Source organism: Mustela erminea, chromosome 9 (assembly GCF_009829155.1).
Source record: "Mustela erminea isolate mMusErm1 chromosome 9, mMusErm1.Pri, whole genome shotgun sequence".
In the NCBI taxonomy this organism is placed as follows: domain Eukaryota; kingdom Metazoa; phylum Chordata; class Mammalia; order Carnivora; family Mustelidae; genus Mustela; species Mustela erminea.
The window spans coordinates 73367870-73392887 of record NC_045622.1 but is presented as its reverse complement, the minus strand read 5'-3'; the positions used below and the strand labels follow the sequence as shown (position 1 = coordinate 73392887).

The 25018-nt window shown below is 47.3% G+C and overlaps 1 protein-coding gene across 11 annotated transcripts in view; it reads right to left on the bottom strand.

Annotated features, from left to right (window-relative positions):
- NAV2 (neuron navigator 2) overlaps window positions 1-25018 on the bottom strand; it is a 397127-nt gene that overhangs the window by 269501 nt on the left and 102608 nt on the right. For all 11 annotated transcript variants that reach the window (XM_032357750.1, XM_032357752.1, XM_032357753.1 and 8 more), the window contains exon 2: window positions 465-582. In XM_032357750.1, the coding sequence (XP_032213641.1) occupies window positions 465-582 (118 nt within the window). The remainder of the gene's footprint in view (window positions 1-464; window positions 583-25018) is intronic.

The window sequence follows — 25018 nt, the reverse complement described above, 5'->3', positions numbered from 1 at the left end:
AAAACCAGAACCAGCCCTCTACAGAGTTTGATTCTTTGCCTTCTTAGACCCAGTTAGAGTTGGCAGGACTAAATCAGTCTTGTGGTACCTTTTGTTTGTTTTTGGTAAATATTTCCAAAGTAATCCACAATAAAAGTACCATCAGAGGGGTGTGGGGGCGGTGGGGGGGGGGGGCGGGTTGAGAAGGGAGAACCAAAAAGACAGGGGACAAGAAAGGGGCAGAGAGCCCTTCTCAGACCACCAGCACCCCCTCCAGCCCTACTTCTCAGAGCATCAAGAGGAAAAGCAAGCTGGTATCCACACTTCCCCAAGCAGGAGACGTTATCAAGTAAACTGTCAACACATGCGACAGAAACACTGTGTTCTTCTGGGAGATTTCAGTGTTCCATGTCCCTTATCCGGGCTCGTCCCCTTCCAGGTCTCCACTCTAAGTCCTTGGTCCCCAATGTAAAACCCGCTCTTACCCACAACCTGGATGATCTGAGCCAGGAGGACGCCGTCCGTCACATCTTGCTGGAGGTCCTTGATGAGACGTTTGTGGCCCGATTTGGCTAAGTAGTGATTGGCCCAGTCCGTATAGATCTGCAAGAAAGCAAACAGGCAACTTGAACCACCTACTCAGACCCCATCCCCGAGCCGGAGGCAGCTGCTGAGGCCTGCGCAGCAGCCCCTGTCCCGCCAGCGTGCTGTCCCAGGCCAGCCAGGGCCATTAACATGCAGAGCCGTGTGCGGAGGGGCCTTTCAGCTGGGCTTTTGCCTATTGAGAGATCTGCCATCGAGGCGCAGGGAAAAGCTAAAGAAAGCTTCAAAGCATGCAAAGGCCTGAATGGGACGGGGACACAGAACTAAACAGTCTGCTCCAGACGGCTTTGAGAGGCGGTGGCTCGAAATGCAAGAGAAGCCTCCCCCCACTCCGCCGCCACCACCACCCCCTTCCCATCTTTTTCTCTTTATTGAGAAAACGTATGGGGAGGTTACCACCCAACAGGCATCTTTTAATGGGCCATTTCAGGGTGAGGAGGGCTATTGAGTTAGCGAAGCTCTCAGGAGCCTGGGTCCCTTGTAAAGAAGCCAAGTACGCAAACACAGAGCCCTTCAATTACTCGCGTGTGAGTGGCGTTATTGACGACCTTGCAATCAGCTCAAATGTAATCGGTTTAATTTAAAAGCCTCATTTCCACTGTTGGGATTCTGTGACTAGTAATAATTTTAAAAACCCAGCAAATTCCAACATATTTAAACACAGCACTGGTGTGTGTGCGCAGCAGCCTGAAAGGGAGAGGCTGGGTCACCCATGGGATCAGGAAATCAACCCTGCCCGTCCCCACCCCCGCTCTGCCCCACAAGGGCATCTTTTCTTTGACAAACATAAGAAAACGTACCTGAAAACTTTCTCCCTAACTGAAATAAGCCAAATAACAAACAAAATTGGAAAAGTCATCAATTCTGAGTGATAGTTTCCACGACAGATTCCTAGATTCCTCCTCTCTCCGACTCGTCTGTGGAGCGACATGTAGGCCCCATATAACAGCACCTTTCTCCCGCCTACAGTGATGGCTCAAAGAGTATACCCCACCTTGACTGGCCCATGGATTAGCAGCGACAGGTTCATATACTAAGTCATATGATGTATCCCGCAAATTAGGGAGGGGGTTGTTGTATTTCCAACAAGCCTGCTCTGAGATCTTGCATGTGACTCCTAGAGAAGTGGGAGTCCTACCCTCACCCCCGCTCTCTCCTCCACTTGGCTCTTCAAAGGAGCCCAGAACAACCTCACACAATGGGGCGCCACCCCTCGAGGTTCACAGAATGGGGATAGCAGGCCAGCGCCTAGGAGACTTCTGGGAGGCTGCAGTTCTGGCTATGCCACCTGGGATGGGGAGAGCCTCCTCCCAAGATGGGCAAGACAGAGCTGCACTTTCTGCTTCGTCCTGAGCTGAGAACAGACACCCCCGTCTCCTCCCAGCCCCGAACTTGAATCTTGGTCTGCCCTTGCACGGCTGAAGAGGCCAGTGTAGGATGGGGCTACTCCACACCAAGGTCCAAGTTGTCTCATCCTTAAATCCATGTTACTTGCCTCCCTAGGACTCCCAAGCATGATCAGTCTCAGTTTTGTAAGCACTGAGAAAGCTACGGAAGTGAGGCATGATCATCAAATGGCCAACCCTAAATGCCAGTGATCACTAAATTAAATTGTTAAGGGAGGGGAAAAAAAAAAAAGGCAGACCTGGGTTCAAGTCCCAGTTCTGGAGTTTTCACAGGGTAGGGATTTGGATCTGTGTTGTTCTTTGATGTTTCCAAGGTACCTGCAGCATTAGCACGTTAGTTCTCGGTATGTGTTTGTGGGCAAATGGCTGTAGGATTTCAGGCAAGCTATTTAACTGCACTGAGGCTAGTTGTTCTTATCTGTGACACTGGATCAATACCATCTACTTGTCAGCTGTTATGAGGACTGAGTGATCAGACATTTGGAAAGAAAAATATAAGGTGGGGGGCACCTGGGTGGCTTAGTGAGTTGAGTGCCTGATGTGATTCGGCTCAGGTCATGATCTCAGGGTCGTGGGATCTCAGGCTCTGTGCTCAGGCTGCTTGTCTCTCTCCCTCTACTCCTTCCCCAAATAAATAAAATCTTTTAAAAAAAATTTGGTAAAAAGGCCTAATGCAGAGTAGGAACTTAACAGCCACCATACAAAGCCTACTACATGCCTATAAATGTTTATCTGTTGGTATAAACATTTTGCACACATTAGCTCATTTACTCCTCACCCTATGAAATAGACATTATTATTTCTTTTTTTCAGAGCAGAAATTTGAAATGTAGAGAGGTAAAGCAGTAACTTGTCCAAGGCTATAAGTAAGTGGCACAGCCAGGATTTGAACCCATCCGGGCTCCGGAAACCCTTGGACATTTCTACCATGTTGCTTCTCTGAACACAAACACAAAAGTTAATTCAAATCATTTATCTCCTCCATGATACCCACCTCTGGATTCTAGGCTCCTTCTTCTATTCAGTTATGTTCTCACTGAAAGATTTTTAAAAGTACGTAAAAACCCCAAACCTAGTTCTATCCCTTGTTGTCTGCGTGCCCTTGGGCAAGTTACTCAACTTCTGGAGGTTCCGTTTATTCAGCTGTAAAATGGGCATAATAAGGCCTCCTTCAGAAGGTGGTCGTGAAGACTCACTGAAGTTCCTGGCCTGACCCACCCTGGGGCTCGGGAAGTGAGGGCAGTGGAGTGGGATGGTAAAGAGGGGAGGTCTCAAATCAACATGCTCGCTTTAAATCATAGCCTTCATGATGTCAATTACCTCTGCACCCTTTGACCCGGCGTCCTTGTTTATAAGATGGGGAGAATACGACCTACATCATGGGGCTGTTAGGAAGATGAAATGAGCTCATCTATATAAAAGGACACAGAATCTGCCACCATGCTTAACCTTCCTGTTAGCTCTCATCCTACCACCTGTTCAAAAAATCATCAACGGCACCATGCTTCCCATTGAATTAAATTCAGACTTTTCACACTGCTCTTCAAGGCAGTAACATCCACCCACTCTTCCCTAGATCATGTCCAACACTTCTGGGGGAGGCAGTGCATGTGGAAGTTAAAAGGATGGGCTTTAGAAATGACCCAGTCAAGCAGGCCCTCGGTTCTGGGCAAGTGAATTTCTATGAGCCTTTCTGTATCTCAGTTTTACCTTCCTTAAAATGGGGATTATATCAAATGTCTTATAAAACAGCCTGGTAGTCCATGACCCAGGCCAAACCCAGGTGACCATATGTTTTTGTGACCAAAGCTCTCCTGGAACACGGCCACACTCACTTGTCATCTTTAGCTGCTCTCGTGTAATGGTGGCACAGCTGAGTGGCTGTGAGAGAGAGATTTGGGCCCACAAAGGTTCAAGTATTGATGATCTAGCACTTTGCAGAAAAGATTGGCCAGTCTATTAGAAGGACTGAAGGAGCTAAGAGGCCTACCATACCAGACGCTCAGTAGTAATAATTATGATCACCTTCAGGAAAACTCAACCTCACATCTCCCCATCTCTGTCTGCCTGAGTACCTCTACCTGGGGTCACCCGGCAAGTCTCAATTCCTAGGTCAGCCCCTCCATGAAGTCACCCCGGATTTCCCAACTGCATCCTGAGCTGCACATGACACAGAGATTGTAGGTAACATGGACGTTAGCACTACCTTCCCACCCTTCCTGCCAGGTGTGGACAGAGACCATGTCCCGTCCATCTTTGCTGCTCAGTAACACCTCCCAAGGTGGGGACACAGGGCAGTCGGAAAATACGTGGTTGCCAGGTTGAGCTCAACAGAGAGAAAGAGGACAAATCTCTGGGAAACTGATTACATTTGAGATAAAAATGTAGGCTCTCAGCAGATCCTCAAACCAGACTCTCAAATCTCTTTATTGATTCAAAGAGGAAGAGACAGAGAAAATAAATCACTCCGTGGCTCAAGCTCATTAATCAGGACCCATCCAACAAGAATCATTAATTATCTGGAGTGTCCCCTCCCCTCCGCTCTCCCCAGCTCTCAACTTTTTAAAGAAGTCACAAGAAAACACATTGATTGTAAGAATCTGTTTTCAGGGCCCATGCTAAGCCTGGACATAAGTCAGGCCCATCGCTCTCACTCACTCTTTTAGTAGCTCAGGCAGTGAGTGTCATTCTTTCAAGGGGCACCCTTGGAAAATCAACTCACAATATCCGTAGTCAAAGGCTCCGTCAGATTTGGCACCTCGCAAAAAGGCCACAGTGTGTGTTTTAAAGATACTAAGCAAGGGCTAATGCATACAGAGCTTCCTGTCCAAGCTTTAGGGTTCCAGAAACAATTGCTCCAGAGCCTCACGGTCCCCACGCTTCTAGAGACTGGGGTCTGCTGATGCTCTTACCCGGGACCCAACTGATCCTTGTTCTGTGAACTTCTAGTCGCCATGGACCAGAAAAAGAACCCCACAGTAGGAAGAACACAAGCACTGCTCCCGCCTCCAGCTCCAAATCTGATCATTCTAGAGCAAAGCTCTAGGACAACGTCCCACTACTGTGTGAGGAGCCTTTTGCACGGATTCCTTCCTCTCACTGTCTGCCTCTCCCCTCAGCCCCTCTAACAGGGGACTCAATACTGCAGAAGTGCTCAGTGAAGGAGAGAAGCTACTGTCAAAGGCTTGAAGAGATAAAAGAGGGAAGGAAGGCGGTGACAGCTGAGGAGTGAATTTGGTTCAATTCACTTATTACCCCTGACAGAATTTCAAAGAGTGTGTCATTTGTTTGCTTTTAACTCCCCATCATTCCGTATCACAGAGGCTGCAATCAAAGAGGGAAAATTTTGACAGATCGATTGAAATAAAAAAAACCCGATTATTAGTTGTAACAAGAAAACCGATAATAATTGCACTCTGTTAAATCAACGGGGATAAGAATGTTGCTAAATTTACACTGCAATTAGCCCTCCTGGAAGGGGTGGGGGTAGCGTTCCAGGAAACCGGAGAACAATTTCACAAAGCGACTGCACGGAAAGTGGGTGCCGTTCAGAACTCGGCCACAAACGCGGACCTCTGTGCCGGGCAGCCTGATCGATCCCGAAGGCAGTGGATGGCCTGCGGGACAGACTTTCCAGAACAAAGAGAACAAAACAGATCTCTTAGAAGGAAGTGCCAGTGAGGAGATTAAAGTAAACCCATCAGTAGCCTGGGAGGTGGTTTGCAGTCAATCCGCTGTAAAGGAAATGCTACCGTTTGGCCCCCATTCAAGAGGTCTGGCTCCAGGCTTCGGCCATGACATCAACCAGTATTCCCAAGACAAGGCGGTAGGCAGTTAAATGGCTTAGTTCCGATGGCTCTGAAGTTCCAAAAGGACACTGTCACAACATACAGAGCGTTCACTCAGTACCTGAACACAGCAAAGAACCCCCGCCTTGTTTAAAACTGCTGCGTCGAAAACCACCAATCAAATAGGGGAAATGGTGTCACCCACACAGTGGAGAAAGAAGTGGAACACAGAGCAGTCAGTCCTTTGCTCGAGATCATACAGCACAGCAGGGGCCAGGCCGGGCCAGCAGCCCTGCTACCTGGTTTCTGTGAAGAAGAGTCCGGTTCTGCTCAGAATCCTTGGTGCTCATGTCACGGCCACCCTGAAAGGCGAGAACTTTCTGTCCACGCCCATCTTTGCCACCTGGTGCATTACTCAGGTCCTGTGTGGTTTTTCCATTGACCGCAGTAATTGCAAGGGCAGCGTGTCTGTAGTCAGTCTCCTGAGCTGGCACGGCCCAGGGCAGAGAGCTGGCTCTGCCTCTTACCAGCTGGGTGGCCTTGGTGAGTCACAGCCCCACAGAGCATCTGTGCCCCTCACTTGTGTGGCGGGGACATACGGGCTTACTACATGAGAGCATGTGTGTAAGTGGTTAACCCAGCGTCTAGCGCATAGTATGAAATAAGGAGTGGTTATTAATATTCAAATTAATAAACACTGGCTATCTAAGTTTGGGGGAATAAGTCATTCTAGATTGCTGGGAGTTTATATTTCTGAAAGCCACACATACTTAGCTATTCTATTGGGAAACTTTCCTAAATGGATTATTTTGATTCCCGCTTTTTAAATTAACCCAATTTTACTTATTCTTTTTTTTTTTTAAGATTTTTTTTTTTTTTTGACACAGAGAGATCACAAGTAGGCAGAGATGCAAGCAGAGAGAGAGAGGAGGAAGCAGGCTCCCTGCTGAGCAGAGAGCCCGATGCGGGACTCGATCCCAGGACCCTGAGATCATGACCTGAGCCGAAGGCAGCGGCTTAACCCACTGAGCCACCCAGGCGCCCCCAAATTTTACTTATTCTTGATGGCTCATAGACATTACTATGAATTATAGTATTTTGATATATGTCAGGATGACCTTAAGGTGTACTGAGCCTTCCTTAAAAGAGCCCAGAGTCCTTTGGGTGTAAATTTTAGGTATGAATCAAGCAAGAATCTTGAAAGCACTTCTCCATCAACAAACATACATTTGTAGAAAGATTCTGTGGCACACCTTTGAGCTGCTCCAAGGTTTGCTAGGCTTTAGGGCCCATCTCCAGCCAGGTAAGGCTGCTAGAAAGCTGGGCTCCAGGAGCACAGAGTGAGACATGACTGAGTTCTACAATCCCCACCTGAGCACATGCAGAATAATACTGCCGGCTCAACACTCAACAAACATGTAACATACGTTAGAATGGGTAACAGGAACTTCTTAATACCAAGGAATATATATCCTTCTCAAGACAGAAGACTGAAGCATTGGGAGGGAGGAGCCCACTGCTGGATTTCATTATTCAGGATTTCTACCTTCCTCCACATCCTGGCACCATCCTTACTCCTACTTGAACTCTGAATATCAAGTCAAGATAAATTGCTTCTGAGCCACATGCAAACCTTGACGCATTAGGCCGATGCTGTCTGAGCCCCCACCCATGCTGGGTCCTGCTCATGCTGTAGGCTTGCGGAGGATAAGAACTCCCATCCGTCAAAGGTCTACAAGGAGTCAAGTAAAAGAAAGCCTTCTAGAATCAGACCATTTTTGTTCCAACCCTGCCTCGATCACTTCCTGGCAGAGTTCTCCTGGGCAAAATACTTAAACCATCTGAGCTAAATTTCCTTATCTGTAAAAAGAATCAACCACCGATTCAGGTTATTCTGAGGTTGAAAGGAGACAATCTCACCGTGCCTGGCACACGGTATGTTGGTCATGATTCTAATTAGCATGAAGATGGTCACCTACAATGGGAGTTTTGCAAACAATAATTCCTTTCATGCCCCACTTACTCTCGTGGCAGATCTCATTGCCCTCGCTCTACAGATGAGAAAGAGAAAGGGGAGGTTCCATGAGCTGAAATCCCCCCAAGTCCCAGGAAATGGATGCAGGGTTTTAAAGCAGTGACTCTGGCTCCTAGAAACGCCAGGCTTCTATGGAGAGGCCCCCACAGGAACCACACTCCACAGAAGGTCACGTGTGTTGGCAATGTGGGGAAAGAGCAAGGCTTACCCCATCATAGCCATTACAGTGTCACACTCTCCTGCCCCTGGGAACAGAGTTGGCTGCTTGTCACTCAGGACCCGCAGATCTCAGAGGGGAGAGCTGACGCTTTCCCATGTCACCCCAGCACAAAGCAAACATGGTGTCACAGCAGCATCACGACCGTAAAAATTGAAATGCCAATGTAACATGTTACCATTGCGTGACTCTCTCTGAATCGGGAAATGCTCAGGAGTAAGGTGCCCCTGGTTCTTCCAGTCTGGAGGAGGGCAAGGCTGGCCCGGGACCCTGTGTAGCGGACCCTGTGTAGCAGTCCCAAGGGAAAGGCCTGAGAACAGCCCCACGGCAATACAATGGTGGCATTGTCTGTCAGGAGCACGGGAAGCTGCAGGTGAGTACACACACTGGCTCCAGAGGTTTTGAAAGGGTGGCTTCAGAAAAGTAAACGAGGCTGGTGAACCTGCTGGAAGGGAATGGGGAGATCTCAAGGAGGAGCACGTGGGTTTCTGCTTATCCCACTCCATGACATAAGGCCTAGGATTCCCTTGCTTGCCACTCTGTTCTCTTGGAACCAGAGCTGCTCTGCACGGTACTTTACGGGACACAGAGCACATACCCCTCACTTCCTCACCTGATCAGACCCCGTACTACGAGGGGGTGCCTGTTTCTGTTGAGGGCCTCCTGGGTGCCAAGTGTCCCACACCTGTGATCTCATCAACACTCTCTCCCCGCTGGAGGAGCGGCTCCCAGAGGACAGAAATTCTGTGTTACTCACCACATTTCCCCCAAACATCTAGCAGAGTGCCTTGCATGCAATAGGTGCTTACTATTTATTGACTCAGTGAATGATCATCTCCCCATCATATACTGGAAAACAGAAGCTCTAGAAGGTGAGCTCACACAGCTAATAGTAAGGGACACCCCAGTTGACCCAGGAAGCCTTGCCCACAGCTATCGCAGCTCACAACAGCAAAATGTGTATTCCAGTCTCTCCTGGGCCTCCCTGGAAAGTCAGATGAGGCCACACAAGGAACAAGACTGGAATGCTTACTGGGCGTGTCAGAGCCTGGTGGGGTCCCCTCTAAGGTACTTCCTCTCACCCGGGGCAGCCCCAGGAGCAAGATCAGAACCACGCTCAACCATGAGCCTGGTAGCTCTGAGACAGCCCAGGGTCGAACTCCACCAGAAAGTTCTCTAGTATTTTCTCCCCCTTCCTATGCTTATTACTAACCACACATATTCTTCTGCGGTAGCTATGAGGGGACTCAGGCCCTTCCAGGAGGTTGGGGCGGCTGCCACAAACACCCTTTTTGACAGAAAACCTCCCAAACACCACAACAACTGTTCAGAGATGCCTGGCAGGGCAACCACCCCTGAGGGGCTAACGACCACCTCAGTGAGGATTTGGGCCTCTCTCCACTCTGTTCATAAATGGACTTTTTCTGTAGTAGCCTTTATCCACCCTCCCAACGTCCACAGTCCCCTCAGCTGTAGACTACAGGTAAAGGGTATCAGAGATGGTGCCTCCCGGACCCCCAAACCAGCCCAAAGGCCTCAGCTCCACTCAACAGGCAGAGGCCTCCCAGGACTTTGGCCCCACCAGGCCCAACCAAGACCGCAGAATCCTGTGTGACCTCTCATGCTTCCATTTCCTCTTCATAGGCCTGAGAGGATAGTACGTAGAGAGGGGACCTCAAAAACCCCACATGTGTTTGGACACAGAGCCCACGGAGGCTCCATGACCACGGGCAAGTCACCTCTCTCCAAGCCTCAGCTTCCACTTCTGGAAGATGGACACTTCACCTGTTACTCATGGTAGGGACTGTTGTATCTATTGTGAGAAGAGACCGGTTTCTAACACGCTTAGCACAGGGCCTGGTACACAGGAGCTGCCTTTAAACATTTGTTTCCTTTCCTGGCTTGTCTCCACGACCCCAGCTACAAACACCTCTGGTCCACGGCTCACACCACAGGCTCCAGGCCATGCTAACCTTCAGTCCCTGCTGGTGGGTTGGGTTTTGTTGGTTGGGCATGTCCTCCCTCATCCCCTCATCCCCCCTACTTAGTAGGATGATCCCTTCTCCTAGAAAGGAAAACTGCCTGCCAACCTTCTGCCCCTTCTTGACAATTCTGGGGTCCTCACACTTCAAAAGTCTCATACGCCGGCTCTCCAAACCCTACACTCAATGCACACATAGTCCTCTCCGCGCATGGCGCTGTCACTCCCCCACTGCCTGGCAAATGCCTATTCAGGATCCTAAAACCCAGACCCAGGGTCAGTCCCTATAAAGCCATTCCCAACCCACTTTTCACCCTAAACATGGAGTTACTGGTTCCTTCTTCTTGGACCAAAACCACTTTGCACATGCTTTTTATGGTGGCTTTTATAACAATCGATTCACCTGTCTCCAGTCCCAGCGTCCCCAGAGTCAAGCACAAGTTTTATACATCTTGGGAACACTTGCACAATGCCCGACACACCACAGGGGTTTCGTAAACAGGCACGTATTGACTTAATGGGTGGGTGAACGGAAGCAAAATGAAGGGACGGACTGGTGGACGTTCAGATGGGTGGACATATGGGTGGGTGGGCGGGAGAAAGATAGGTGAGTGAGTATACAGAGAGATGAATGGACAGATGGATAGGCACAATGGATGAATGGATCTGTTCCCCTTCACTGCCTAGATTATAAAGTCCATGAAATCACCATGGTGTTTCCTGTAGCTTTTAGACCAGACAGAGCGCAAGGCACAGGACGGGAACTGGTGGGGGACATTCTGCTGAGAGAGTTTCCAGGAGCATAGGAGCAGGACCCACTTAACGGAGGCATGTAAGTGCTATCTAACAAGATACAAATACACACACACAGACACAAAACACCTGACGGTCCACTACAGTAGACTCATAAAGGCTCAGGAGAGTTGATGACTCAATTTTAGGGGAATTTGCAAGTTGGTTGTTAAAAATAGCCTTTATTCATAAGGAAATAGAAGAAAGAGAAATTAGGAAAACAGTACCATTTACGATTGCATCAAAAACAATAAAATACTTAGGAATAAATTTGACCACCAAGGTGAAAAGATGTGTATACTGGAAACTACAAGACATTAATGAAAAACATGGATAAAGTGGGGTGCCTGGGTGGCTCAGTCGGTTAAGTACTGGACTCTTGGTTTTGGCTCAGGTCATGATCCCAGGTCGTGGGACCCAGCCTGAAATAGGGTTTCTTGCTTGGCATGGTGTCTGCTTGAGATTCCCCCGCCTTTTTCTTCCCCATCTGCTCTTCCCTTACCCCTTGTGCTCTAAAATAAATAAATAAAATCTTAAATAATTGAAAAAGACACAAATGGTGGGGCGCCTGGGTGCCTCAGTGGGTTAAGCCTCTGCCTTCAGCTCAGGTCATGATCTCAGAGTCCTGGGATCAAGCCCCGCATTGGGCTCTCTGCTCAGCAGGGAGCTTGCTTCCCACCCCCTAACTCTGTCTGCCTCTCTGCCTACTTGTGATCTCTGTCAAATAAATAAATAAAATCTTAAAAAAAAAAGGAAAGAAAGAAAAAGACACCAATGGAAAGATATTCCATGCTCATGGATTGAGAAGATATGGTTAAAATGTCCATACTACCCAAAGCAATATACACATTCCGTGCAATTACTATCAAAATTCAAAGGACATTTTCACAGAACTAGAACAATGCTAAAATTTGTATGGAACCACACTAGGCCCTGAAGAGCCAAAGCACTCTCGAGAAAGAACAAAGCTAGAGCCATCACACAGTCTGGTTTCAAACTACATCACAAAGCTAGAGTAATCAAAATGTGTGGTATTGGCATAAAAATAGACATTTGACAGCCACAAGAAAAAGGAGGAAACTAGACCACTGTCACAACAGACACAAAAAGTACCTCAAAATGGATTAAAGACTTGAACATAAGACCTGAAACCATAAAAGTCCTAGGAGAAAACAAGGAGAAGGTCTCCTTGCCGTAAGTCTTGGCAATGATTCTTGACTCCGACACCAAAAGCAAAGGCAACAAAAGCAAACACAAACACAGACTCATGGATTGGTGGTTGCCAGAGGTAAGGGAAAAGGGGGTAGACAGGTGAAGAAGGATCAAGAAATACCAACTTGCACTTAAGTCACGAGATGTAAGGTACATTGTGAGGAATACGGCCAATAATAGCGTATTAACTTTGTATGGTATCCAGACTGTATGATCACCAGACTTACTGCGGTGATCATTTTGCAATGTATACAAACACTGAATCACTATGTTGTTCACCTGAAACTAATATTGTATGTGAATTACACCTCAATAAGAAAATAAACAACGGGGTGCCTGGGTGTCTCAGTGGGTTAAGCCTCTGCCTTCGGCTCAGGTCATGATCCCAGGGTCCTGGGATTGAGCCCCACATCAGGGTCTCTGCTCAGCAGGGAGCCTGCTTCCCTTCCTCTCTCTCTCTGCCTGCCTCTCTGCCTACTTGTGATCTCTGTCTGTCAAATAAATAAATAAAAGAAAAATAAAAGAAAAAAAGGAAATAAACAAGTAGACTACATTAAACTAAAAGGCTTCTGCACAAAGGAAACCATCAACAAAAAGGCAGCTTACCAAATGGGGGAAAATTTTTGCTTACAAAATACAAATTTTGCTTACAAATCACATATCTCATAAGGGACTAATATCCAAAATCTCTTAAGAACTCATAAAACTCAATAAGAAAGAAAAATGAATCTAATTAAATACAAGGCAGAAGATCTGAAGAGACCTTTTTTCCCAAAGATGACACACAGATGGCCAACAGGTACTTGAAATGATTCTTATCACCATTCACTAACAGGGAAATGCAAATCACAATCACACTGAGAGTTCACCTCTGACCTGTTAGGATAGCTTTTAGCAAAATGCAAGAAATACTATGTGCTGGTGAGGATGCGGAGGAAAGGGAACAGCTATGTACTGTTGGTGGGAATGCCAGCTGGTGCAGCCACTGTGGAAAGCAGCATGGGGTTTCCTCAAAATATTAAAAATAGAATTACCACCTGATCCAGCAATTCCACATCTGGGTATTTATCTGAAAGAAATAAAAACACTAACTTGAAAGGATGCCTGCACTCCTATGTTCACGTCAGCATTAATTATAATAGGCAAGATACAGAAACAAGCTAAGTGTCCATCAACGGATAAACAGATAAAGAAACAGTGATACACACACAGAAGTACTGTTCAGCAACAAAAAAGAATGAAATCTTGCCATTAGTTACAACACGGACAGACCTCAAGGACATTATGCTAAGTAAAATAAGTCAGACAGAAGGACAAATACCAGATCATCTCCCTCTCCTCTAAGTGTAATCTTAAACAAGCTCATCGAAGGAACGGATTGGTGTTTGCTAGAGATTGGAGATGGGTGCAGAATGGGCGAGCTAGTTTTGCTTGGTTTAAATAAATCAAAGAATAAAATATTAGTCAAAGACTGGGTTTTCATCTTTGGGCAATTTTTTAGGTGTTCAACTTTGCATTACCAAGCCGACTTAAAATTACTCAAAATATTCTCTGAAAGGATTAATATGATCTCCGGGATTAGATATTCCTAGTCTCTCTCCAGTGTTCTTTTATGGGGTGATCCTGAATCCCTAAAGACTACTTTATCCACCATTACAATGACAGAATCGGTGATAAAAAGAATCTGTAGTGATCTGATACAATCCTAAATTTATAGTGGAAATGAGGCCGATTGAAATTGAATTATTTTTATATTATCCCCAGCCCTAAATATATGGCACTGTATGTTCCTAAAAATAAATGTCTAGGCAAATCATTCATGACCCCATAACTTAAAGAAAATGCATGAAGCAAAAATGTAACTCTCGTGTATCTTTCAGCTAAACCTGGAAAGCTGAGCAGTCTGAAAAACATTTAAAATTGTTTAATTAAAATTCCTTTCCAACTTCACTGAGATTTAATTGACGTACCACGACCTGCATATACTGTGCAACTGGATGTGTTCTAACCTACAGACACCCACGAAACCATCGCTACCATCAAGGTCACAAACATTTCTCCCAACCCCAAGAACTTCCTTGCAACCCTTTATCTATCCCCCACTCGTCTGCAGCTGCAAAGCTAGCAATGCTCAGCTTCATGTCATTACAGAGTCACCGGGGCTTTCCAGAACTATAGAGGTTTTTGAAAAATTATATAAAACAATTAAATTTCCTAAAGGTGGTACTACTCAAAACTCATCACTTCCTATTTTATGACATTTTGCTGTTGTTTATGGTCTTGCGGTTCTTTACCTCTATAAGATCTGTAGAAGGGAAACAGTATATAATGGTGTACTATAGTCCATCTTTCCCAGCTGGATTCAGAGAGGACAGGTTGGTAGATTTAAGTCAGCCTTGGCCGCAGGAGGTACCCCAGTGCGCAGCAGGATTTTTCCCTTGGAAAACTCAACCATTAAAAATGCCACTGGCCATACACAGGTGAGACTTGGGGAAAATGCCCTTACTTACTCCTCTCCCCCACCCAGGAGGTTTCTCTGTTATGCAGAATAATGAGCCACAGGAGACTGAGCTGAAATGCTTTGCACAGAAAAAGTGAATTCAAGGAGGGTTTAAGAGAGATTTGGAACCCAGGACGCTGGGAAGAAGAGAGGCTGTGGCGTGGGAGGAGGACGATGCCGTGGGAGGCAAAAGTCTGGAGGCATTTCATGCAGCTGTACACAATCAAAAAGCTTCCCCCTGAAATCTTCAATAAAATCTATACTCTTACCGGTGCTTTCTAGGGCAAGTGGAATCGTTCCGAGGAAGGCCAAGAAGTGCCAAGTCCTGTCTCCCAGGGGGTGAAGGGACGGGGCAGAGCGAGCTGCAGCCAAGGTTAGGTTACTCCCCGGGAAAGAGAGTGAGGAGGTTTGTCCACAGGGCCAAGTGGGTAAGTGGTGAGGTCATGGTGTCCCTTTGCAGCACCTCACGGGGAACTGGCCCTGGGGCAGCTGCTCCAGGAACACCCCTGAAAGGCTCTCTGGGCTGCCTGGTCCCTCTTCCAGCACATGCCTCCTGGGTTTCGGTGAAGGTGGTGCTGCACAGCTACCTAGCTCCTCCTGGGCCCCCCACACTGACTCCATCCTCGCCCTACCCCCACCCCCACCTGGCCCTGCTCACAGTGGTCTCCCTCTCCCCCTTCCCAGACAGCGAGCCTGACCAGGTCCTCAGCCTGACCCAGGTGCTCAAAACTCATGTGACTCCCCTTCCATCAGGCTTGCTAGGTGCCAGGCCTGCAGCTTTGCCAAGGTGAGAGTCACCACTCCCAGCTAACATTTACATCTCCAGTGGGGTCCTCAGTGCTTTAAAGGCCAGAGATGGAAGTGAGTTAATGTAATCACTCTCGCAAACTTGAGAGAGAGTGCCTTTTTTTTTTTTGGTAATGGTAAAAAGGTTTGTTGTTTTCATTTGGGTTTCTTAGGGCCAATCCTGGACCACTGTGGGTGGGTGGCTATTTAACCTGTAGACTGCTTATTAAAATTCACAACACCCAGTGCAAACCATGTGCACGCTTGTTGATTATTTAAGGATGCCCCCTTGCGCAGGAAGCCTGAGTCGTGGGTGACAGTTTAAGGATTAACCCCGGGTCAGGTTTCTTGAGATTACAGAGCAGCCTGATTTATCTGGGAGAGGCCATCCAGGGAGGAACCCCGGTGCATGAGGTATGAGCTGTCCCCTTTCCTGCGGGAGGGGCTGTGATTGAAGGCAGAGCAGAAAGCAAGGTGGTGGGGTCCTCCTTTAGTTTCACCTAGAAAAAGAGGGAGGTGGAACACCTTGGATAGGGGTCCTGGGAAGTAAATGGAGCAGGTCTCCTTATTCTCCCCCGCCCCTGCTGCCAGGCAGGTTTATGGTTAACACATTAACGATAACTTCAAAGAGGGGTGCCTGGGTGGCTCAGGGGTTAAAGCCTCTGCCTTCAGCTCAGGTTATGATCCCAGAGTCCTGGGATCGATCCCCGCACCGGGCTCTCTGCTCTACAGGGAGCCTGCTTCCTCCATTCTCTCTGCCTGCCTCTCTGTCTACTTGTGATCTCTGTCAAATAAATAAATAAAATAAAATAAAATAAAAAAAGATAACTTCCAAGAATGTCTCTATACCAAGGAGAAAATGTTGTACAGTGGTTGCAAGTGAGATGTCAGATCAAACTCTTGTTGAAAACAAGACAATGGACCCAAAATGGAGTCGCTTATGCTAAGCCCCGCATCACCAAACTGGGACTTAAGTACAATTTTGCCTCTCCCAGAAGAGGCATCTTAAACCAGCCAGTCAGGAATCACCTGATCAGCACTAGTTGGGTAATCTGCCTGATCAACTTCCTTGATCCCACTCCTGTCAGCCTATAGAAGTCACTTTGTTAAGCTCCTGTGGGACCCTTTCCATCTGCTAGATTGGATACAGTCTGATTGTAATCGATTTTTCTGTTGTTGCTCAAATAAGCCATTCAGATGCTTACTAGGCCTCAGCTGATCTCTTAACACCCTGGCTTCACCTCTTAACGTATGCAGATCCAGGTAAGTCGCTTAAGTTCAAGCTCAGTTTCCTTATCTGTAAAAGGGAGAAAATCATAGTACCTAGTGTAAACTTAGACTAAGGGGGCACCTAGGTGGCTCAGTGAGTTAAAGCCTCTGCCTTCAGCTCAGGTCATGATCCCAGGAGCTGGGATCGAGCCTCACATCCGGCTCTCTGCTAAGCAGGGAGCCTGCTCCCCCCACCCTTGCCTCTCTGCCTACTTGTGAACTCTGTCAAATAAATAAATAAAATCTTAAAAAAAATAATAAAAAATAGACTAAGGATCAAAGGAGGAAAAAAAAAAATGATGCACCTGTGAGTATACACACAGGTACTCAAAGGACAAAGAAGGCCCAAGTACTCAAAGTCACCAGGCCCAGGAGAGCCTGAGAAGGTCTGACATCCTCACTGATGGTCAGAGCTACGTCTCACTGGGCAGGGTGCTGGCCAAGACAGTGCTGTGCCATTTGTGAGAAAGACACCCAGGCTTTCAAATATCTGGAGGTCGGCAGTTCCCAGCAGTGGCTGACATTACCCTGCTCTTTCCCTTCTCAGCAACTGCATGGCCAAGACACTTGGCCACGGTAGACATGGCCGTTATGCCTTGGGCCCTTCTCCAAGCCCAGGTGTCTGAGCACTCAGGCCTGGGGCACGTCAGGTTTCTTGTGTTTTGTATTTTTATAGTAGGCCTTTACTAGCAAGACTATCAGATACCAAGCTGGCCAGGAAAGAAGGGCATCTCCCCTACCCCAAGGGACAACCTGGCCCAGAGCACAAAGATACTATTTATTCTATAAGGTCCGGGAAGAAAGCCCCGACTGATTCATCTCAAGATGAATGAAGTCCTCATGACTACAGCAGGGCCCCCGGGCTCCTGTCCGCAGTGCTCACAAACGGTGAATCTCTTTCACAGACATCCCGGAGCCATGCCACGTTGTTCCCATTTTACAGATGGGGAAGGGGAGACCTCAGCTGGACAAAATTTAGCATCAGCACTGCAGCCCAGGTACTCAAACTCAGCCCAGCCATCCTGGGGGTCCCACGGCAGTTATGAAAACAACGCCAAGTCACTGGACAGCCAGGACAGGGAGGAAGTTCTAGGACCAAACTGGAGAGCCTTCTCTTCCAGGGAAAATAGAAATTGGAGGTCGGTGTCTCTCCAGGTCCGGCAGGAGACAGAAATCCCCGGGAAGTCTATGAGATGTGTTCATCAAAGCGCAGAACCACAGACCGTAGCTTCCTCTACTGAAACGTCTATTTTTAACATCCTACCTCAAAAGGAATCTCCTCCACAGGGCAGGGAGTCTAGATCCTGGATTATTACTAAAAAATAGTAATAATCCAAAGACTTCCCCATTAATCGCGCTTCGCCTGGGTAGCGTTAGACACCTAAAGCAAAAGACACACCAGCGTCCAGAACCCCAGCCGCCTTCCACCTTTAAACGAGCCAACACGACGGAGGAAGGAGACAACAGGAGGATGAAAATATTCAGAGAGCTCAGTCGCTGGGTTCACCTGGAAAATGGCCTCAAAACTGCATCTAAAGGTAGACTGCACAGTGAGTTGGCCTACATCATTTATGCCATTCATACACTGAGCATATTTTTGCAGGAAAGGGCAACACAGAACACCTGCTCACCTAAGCAAATGTTCTGGGGGCGTATGCGTTTAACAGTGAACCACTCCAGAGTTGGTTCTACGCGGCAATCATTAAGCAAAGAGGAGACGCACATTCCGCCTGGAAATATGAGCCCTTCCGAAACCTTATAACATGAATGGTGCCTACGACGTCGGGGTAGGGGCAGGGCGGGAAGATAAGCTACCTTGCTTTTTGCAAACTAAGCAACCACATCACAGTGACCGTTTTGCTTGTAGAACCAGAGAGCCACTCCACCATGAGCATCTGGACTGCCACCAGTACCAGTGTCACACAGACCCCAGGGCTGAAGGAGAAAGAGCCTAACGGGAAAAAAATCTTGCCTTTTGGCTCTGTGTGGCAAGCTCTCACACCGATTCCCCACAGTGAGAGGCAAGGCACAGAGGCAGCCGCTAGCTAGCTGGAAAGTCCCATGAGGGTAGCCCTGGCCAGGGATGGGAGAGGTCAGCAGCGCCCTTCCTAGGCCTCATAGGATGAGAAGGGACTTCACATAGCCCCAGAATAAATCCTTTCTACAGTACCGCCCTCTAGAATACGCTGGTAATCTATGCAAACCCTTAACAGAGGTCAATCTTTTTCTCCCCATTTGCACCTGCTGAGGCTCACAGTTGAGAAAATACACCACACCTGTTGGCTTATGCAACTGTATTTTTTAAGGCCAGCAACAACTTCCAGACAAATCCTCTCTACCTGCTCTAACTGCAGGGAGCTCAGGGAAGCATTCCACAATTGAAAAGCCCCCCACGGAGCCCTTGTGCTCCTACCTAGCTGAGAAAACAACCTACAACCATCTGTCTCCACCAGCCTGATTCAAACAAACTTCATCACCCCTCCCCAGAGACTCCGCCAGCGCCCATCCAGGTTCCTTACTGCTTTGTAATGGTCGCAGGAGTCCCGACTCTGGCCCCGGGCAGGAACCCACAAGTTGATGCTTATAGGCATGGCTCGACCCTCGGGCGCGCAGTCTGGGGAGCCACCAGCCAGCACCCTCTCCGGGCGTCTAGTTAGTTCAAAGCACTGTGGAGGCGTGTGAAGCCTCGAAGGTTAATTTTAGCTGAAGTCACGCTCCCGCTGCGGTCAGATTTTCTTACACAGGCCACCTCCTGAATAGCGGCAGCTTATGTTACCCCGGCCTGCTGGGCCGCCCTCTGGCCCTCGGCCCTGACTGTAGAGTGCTGGGATTTTCCCCCACCCAATTCTCCTCGCCCTCCAAAATAACCTGACTCTCTGTGCTTACATTTTCATGACACGCTTGAGAGAAATAAATCACGGTTCCTTTGGCTGTACCAGGCAAACAAACCTGGGGGATCGCTCCCCGCTTGCCCGTGCTTGGCAAAGGCCGAGGAAGAAAGCTCGAGCCCGTGGGGCTGCACAGTCCTCCCTTCAGCCAGGCAGTGGCTGCTGGGGCCACACAGAGGCAGAGACCCGATATGCTTTCATCTTCTCAAGTGGGGTTTGGACAAACTCTGTCTGTGCGTGGTGCCGACACATGGCTCATCTTTTGCCTGACAATTTCTCTGGGAGGAACAAGAGTGTCTGTCCTCCTGTTTCTCTGAAAGCCTGATGAAGGAGAAGACGCTGCATGTTTCCACCCCAAAGTCTTACTCCTGCAAAGCAAGAGAGTGTGAGCCTTTACTCAACCTCACTGAGCTTTTGAAAAGGCTATCTGGTCACCCGCACAGCCGTGGGTTCCAGATCTCAATGAGTGGACAAGTGTAGACACAAGAAGGAGATCACTAGAAGCAGCCCATTTCTGGCCTTGCTTCCTGCTAAGCCCGGTGATTGGGACCTGGCAACTTAGCGGACTGGTTTGTACAAGGAAGGGCTGGTTGCCTGCCTGAGGGAATTCTGGTCTGCTCTTGAGGTGGCCTTTTTTGTGGACAGGACCATAGAAAGACTATGGAACAATTAAATCCAAAGCGGACTCCCGTGATCTCCCAACAAATCCCACGGCCTATAACCTTGCAAGAAAAACACTGGTGTGCAGTGTGTGAAATAGGTGTTACCGCCACACCCAGAAACTGCTCTGGGTAGGAGGCAGTGGAATGTCCTTGCCCCACCTGAGGTCTACCTGTTCCATCCTCCCCCGGCATCCTTGGCCTCTCCATAACACTCACTATGCTTGTGAGGATTTCATTCATTGAAGCATTTACTGAGCTAGAAGTACTCTGTAGCAGGTACTTTTCTAGATTTGGAGGACTGAACGGTATATAAGAAAGTGCTGTCCTGTGGCTTTAATTCTATGGAGGTCGAGGGGTGGGAGAGAGAGACAAAATGGCAATAAATTCACAAGCCAGCTAATACAAGAGAATGACGAATACTATAAAGAAAATGCAGTAGAGAATGTGTGGCAAGGGCTGGAAGGATGCTATGGTAGAGCCATCAGGAATGGCCTCTCTAAGGAGGTGACATTTAAATAGAGACCTAACTGGTAAGAAGAAGACCACCATGCAAACATGAAGGGCAGTGGTTCTCCCAGAGCAGGAGCAGCAACACATGGGGACCTGTTAGACATTCAGATGCTCAGGACTCACTCCAGATCGCCTGAATCCAAAACTCTGAGGGGGTGAGCCCAGCAGTCCGGGTTTGAACAACCTTCCTGAATGATTCTTGTACACACTACACCTTGGGACCCACTGATCTAGGGGAAGAACATTCCAGGTGAGGGGCTTTATCGACAGCAAGGATCTCTGGTTTTGCTCAGTGTTAGAAGTCCCAGCCATGAGCCCAGTGCCTACCCCTGGGCACTGGTGACTGCTGTCACCAATATATAATTCTGACTGCTGGTCAGTCTTTCAGTCCCAGCTCCTAGAGCCCAGATAAAGATCACAGAAAGAGATACACTGCAAAAGTGTTATGTTCAGGGGCACCTGGGCACTGCAGTCGGTTAAGCACCTGATTCCTGTTTCAGCTCAGGTCATGATCTCAGTGTCCTCAGATCAAGTCCCAGGTTGGGCTCTGCACTCAGTATAGAGTCTGCTTGGGATTCTTTCTCCCTTTCCCTGTGACTCCCTTTCCCTACTCCTGCTCTTTCTCTCTAAAACAAATAAATAAGTCTTTTTTTTTTTAATGTTATATTCATAAAACCTCAGTGAAAGCACCCACAAAGGAAGCAAAGAAGGTCATTTTGAATCCAGGTGGCCAGTGGGAGGCTTTCTGTAATGCCTGAAACTGCCAGCCGCTGAGACTGACTTTTCCCAATCTAATAAAACTTGGCATCACAAAGTTGGCAATTAGATTTCCTGTAAAAGGCTAAATGCTGTGGCCTTCTGCTTCCTGATTCTGAAACTCAGTAAGAAAGGCATTAGTGTGTGGCAGCTGGGATAATCATTTAATTGATCTTTTCCACCCATAGAAGCCTCCCTTCCCTGCTCCAACCCACTGAATTGTAAATCAATGTCACCTTCATTGTGAGCATGAAAAGGGAGGAAAAAACACAGCTCTCCCCAAACCAAATTGGAGTCAATTTCCTAATGGGGCCTTGGTGAGACTCTAAATGGGTGCTGCCATTTCTCCCTCTCTGGCCTCCTCCTGGGCCACCCACACAGCTCCAGCAGGGCCGGTGGCAGCTCTGGCTGACATGCAAAGCAGGAAACAAGGGGCTTCCTATGGTAGGATCTCCATAACATAAAGCGCTTGGATTCTGTCCTTGGTCAGAGTGGATTCAGATCCCCAAGCTGGACAATATTTCAGAAGCACCCAGAAAGCACGGGAATGGAGCATGGGGTCTATAAATATTTATTTTCCTCTTCCTCATTATTGCTGTGTATCATTTCATTCACTGATCTAGCAAGTACTTATAGTGCCTATGCCCTATGCACCCTTTCTGGGGGATATAGAGCAGTGAGCCTAACAGACATGCAACTTACTGTTTTGAGGGAGTGACAGACATGAATCGTAGAAGGATGTCAAATAAAGACATAAAAAGATGTCAGAGGACAATTGTGACAATTGCTATCAAGATGAGTACATGGCACCGTGAGCCCATAATGGGGTTATTCAACCTGTCTAGCTTGTTAAAATACAGATGCCCAGGTCCCAGGTGAGCATCTAAATTAAACTCGGGACATGGGTCCTGACACAGGTGTGTTTAACAGGCTTCACAAAGGTTTCTCACTGTTGGAGTTGGGGTTATAGGCAAGCAAGGAGAGGGGGGTGGGAAGGCCGGAATGATCCGTGTGGTAATTGACCAGAGTTGGAAACACTATATAAATTATAAGGGAAGGGTGCCTGGGTGGCTCAGTGGGTTAAAGCCTCTGCCTTCAGCTCAGGTCATGATCCCAGGGTCCTGGGATGGAGACCCGCATCGGGTTCTCTGCTAGGCAGGGAGCCTGCTTCCTCCTCTCTCTCTGCCTGCCTCTCTGCCTACTTGTGACCTCTCTCTCTCTGTCAAATAAATAAATAAAATCTTTTAAAAAAATAAAATAAAATAAAATAAATTATAAGGGAAGTTTATAAACTAAATGACAGAATAGTTTATTTGTATAAACTATATACTGATCTCTATAGTACATAAGTACAAACTGATGTTTAGTTTATCTCGATATAATATTTGTAGCTATGTCTATATGCATGGATTAGTACACATACATTTATTTCTTTGTTCTTCCGACTGAAAAGGTCTAAAAACAACGACACCCTAGTAGCAACAAGCACACTCAGTGCCCATATCTTGGTTTCTAAGACCATTCTCCAATATAAGGAACCAGGGATCCCCAGAGAAACTGCTGATTCTTGGACTGAGACAGGAAATATTCCAGACTGGTCTGGAGTACTTACAGTGCCAGACAGGAAGGACGTGTGCCCCCACCAAAACATGGTGATGGGAGTGTGCCAAAGAAACAGAGGAGCTAACTGAAAGAGCTCCCTGTGGCCATAGCTACAACAACATGAGCAACAAAGTAGGACTGGATTAAGACCCAAAGCATGAAACGAATATCCATGAGCCCATACTGGTATAAGTTAAGTGACTGAATAAATAAATAAATGGGGAGAATAAAGAAATCTCCCATGCAAAAAGAATTCCAAGTCATGTATATAGATATTCAGTTCTCAGGGAAGTGGAGTGTGAATGGCCGCTGCTTCATGCTGGCTGTGTGGAGAATGGTATGGAAAGGGGGCAAGGAGTAACGTTATAGGACTGAACCCCATCTCCACTTCATCCAGATGGTCCGGAGGAGCCTCACCAGGGCTAAGTCCTGTGGATGGCAGGTGCCCCTCTGGCAAATGGCGCTCTACTTCTGTGGTTCTTCTCTCCAGTTCCCAGAGGCCAGGTCTACTTATGAGAAAAGCATGAGACAAATCTCCGTAGGGGGAGGGGGAGCATTCTACAAAACACCTGACCAGTACTCTGCACAACTGTCAAAAGCATCAAAACCAGGGACGTTTGAGAAACTGCCACAGCCAAGAGGAACCTGAGGAGATAGGATACCTAAACCTAAGGAGGCATCCTGGACGGGATCCTGCAACAAAGCTCCTTAGATTTAAAACAAAATGAAACCTAAGGAGATCTGAGTAAAGCATACACTTCACGATAATTTTTAAGTATGGGTTCATTAACTGCGGCAAACGTACCACAGCAGAAGTTGTGAACGGGAGGAGAAATCGGATGTGGACAGAATGGGAGCTCTCTGCACTATCTTCACACCTTCTCTGACAATTTCAGTCTAGTGTAAAATGACAAGTCCCCTTGCGAAGACAAAACGCAAAGCCCCACAACAGATGATAGCATGAGGCAGGGTCTGAACACTGAGCTCTTACATGCATGCCCCCTGGGGGGTATGTGGATTGGGCCATTCTCAAGGGCAGAATGCCTTGCCTGACGTTCAATGTGAGGTGACAAAACTTCAGAAACAGCATTCACTTGTATACACACACATACGCAACACACACGGATATATGTGTAAAGTCTATGCTCTAGTGACCCGGTACCAGAAGCTCTTCTAGTGGGGGTGAGGCTTTCTGGAATGCTCATTAGTAACTGCGAAGGATAAAAGGGCTTCACAAAGGAGAGACCATTCAAAACTCCAGGTTTGGCTTTGATCCTTTCAAAAGAGCCATGAAAAGAACTATTTGTGCCCCCAAGAATAAGAATCTCCCAGTTAACAACCCGGAGCCCAATCTCAAAAGATCCCATTTGTTCCTGAAGATTTTGCATTTGATTCTTCCTCACCTTGAAGAGAAGGAATCAAAGTGCCTGAGGCTCCCCCAAATTAACCAGATCAAAAGTGATGGGGGACACTGTAATTAATAAGGTAAGTTAGAAAACACCAGATCCTAAGAGCTTTCGTTGAGTTAAAAAAAGTCTCCAAAATGAATTTAATACTCAATGGCCCGTTGTCTGAGGATTTCTTAGGAACATTTTTTAGATCCTCCATGTGCTTGGAAACATGAGTCAGCTTTCAGCAGCAATAGGTGGCAGCATTTCTGTTCTCTTGGCCACATTCAACATAATTTACTATTAATAGACAATTAGAATACAAGGGTTTTTCAAGGTCCTACCATCTCCTTTGTTTTCCATTAAAGGATAAGCTTTCTTTACAAATTGCTTTTACTGGAAACAAAATCACATCTTTAGAGAAAAAAAAAAGAAAACAAAAGAAAAAAATAAAGTGACAAATTAATTTCCCTAAACATAATAAAGCTAATTTCATCATCTTGTTTTGGCCATCTGCTTCGTAGATGCTAATCTAACTGCGTTTTCTACTGCCCGATAACTTGCTTAATTCAGTTAGCTCCAGTGACCCTGCTTTTGTGAACTGTTCTCCATGAGACCTTCCCCTGATGACTTCTACACCAGGA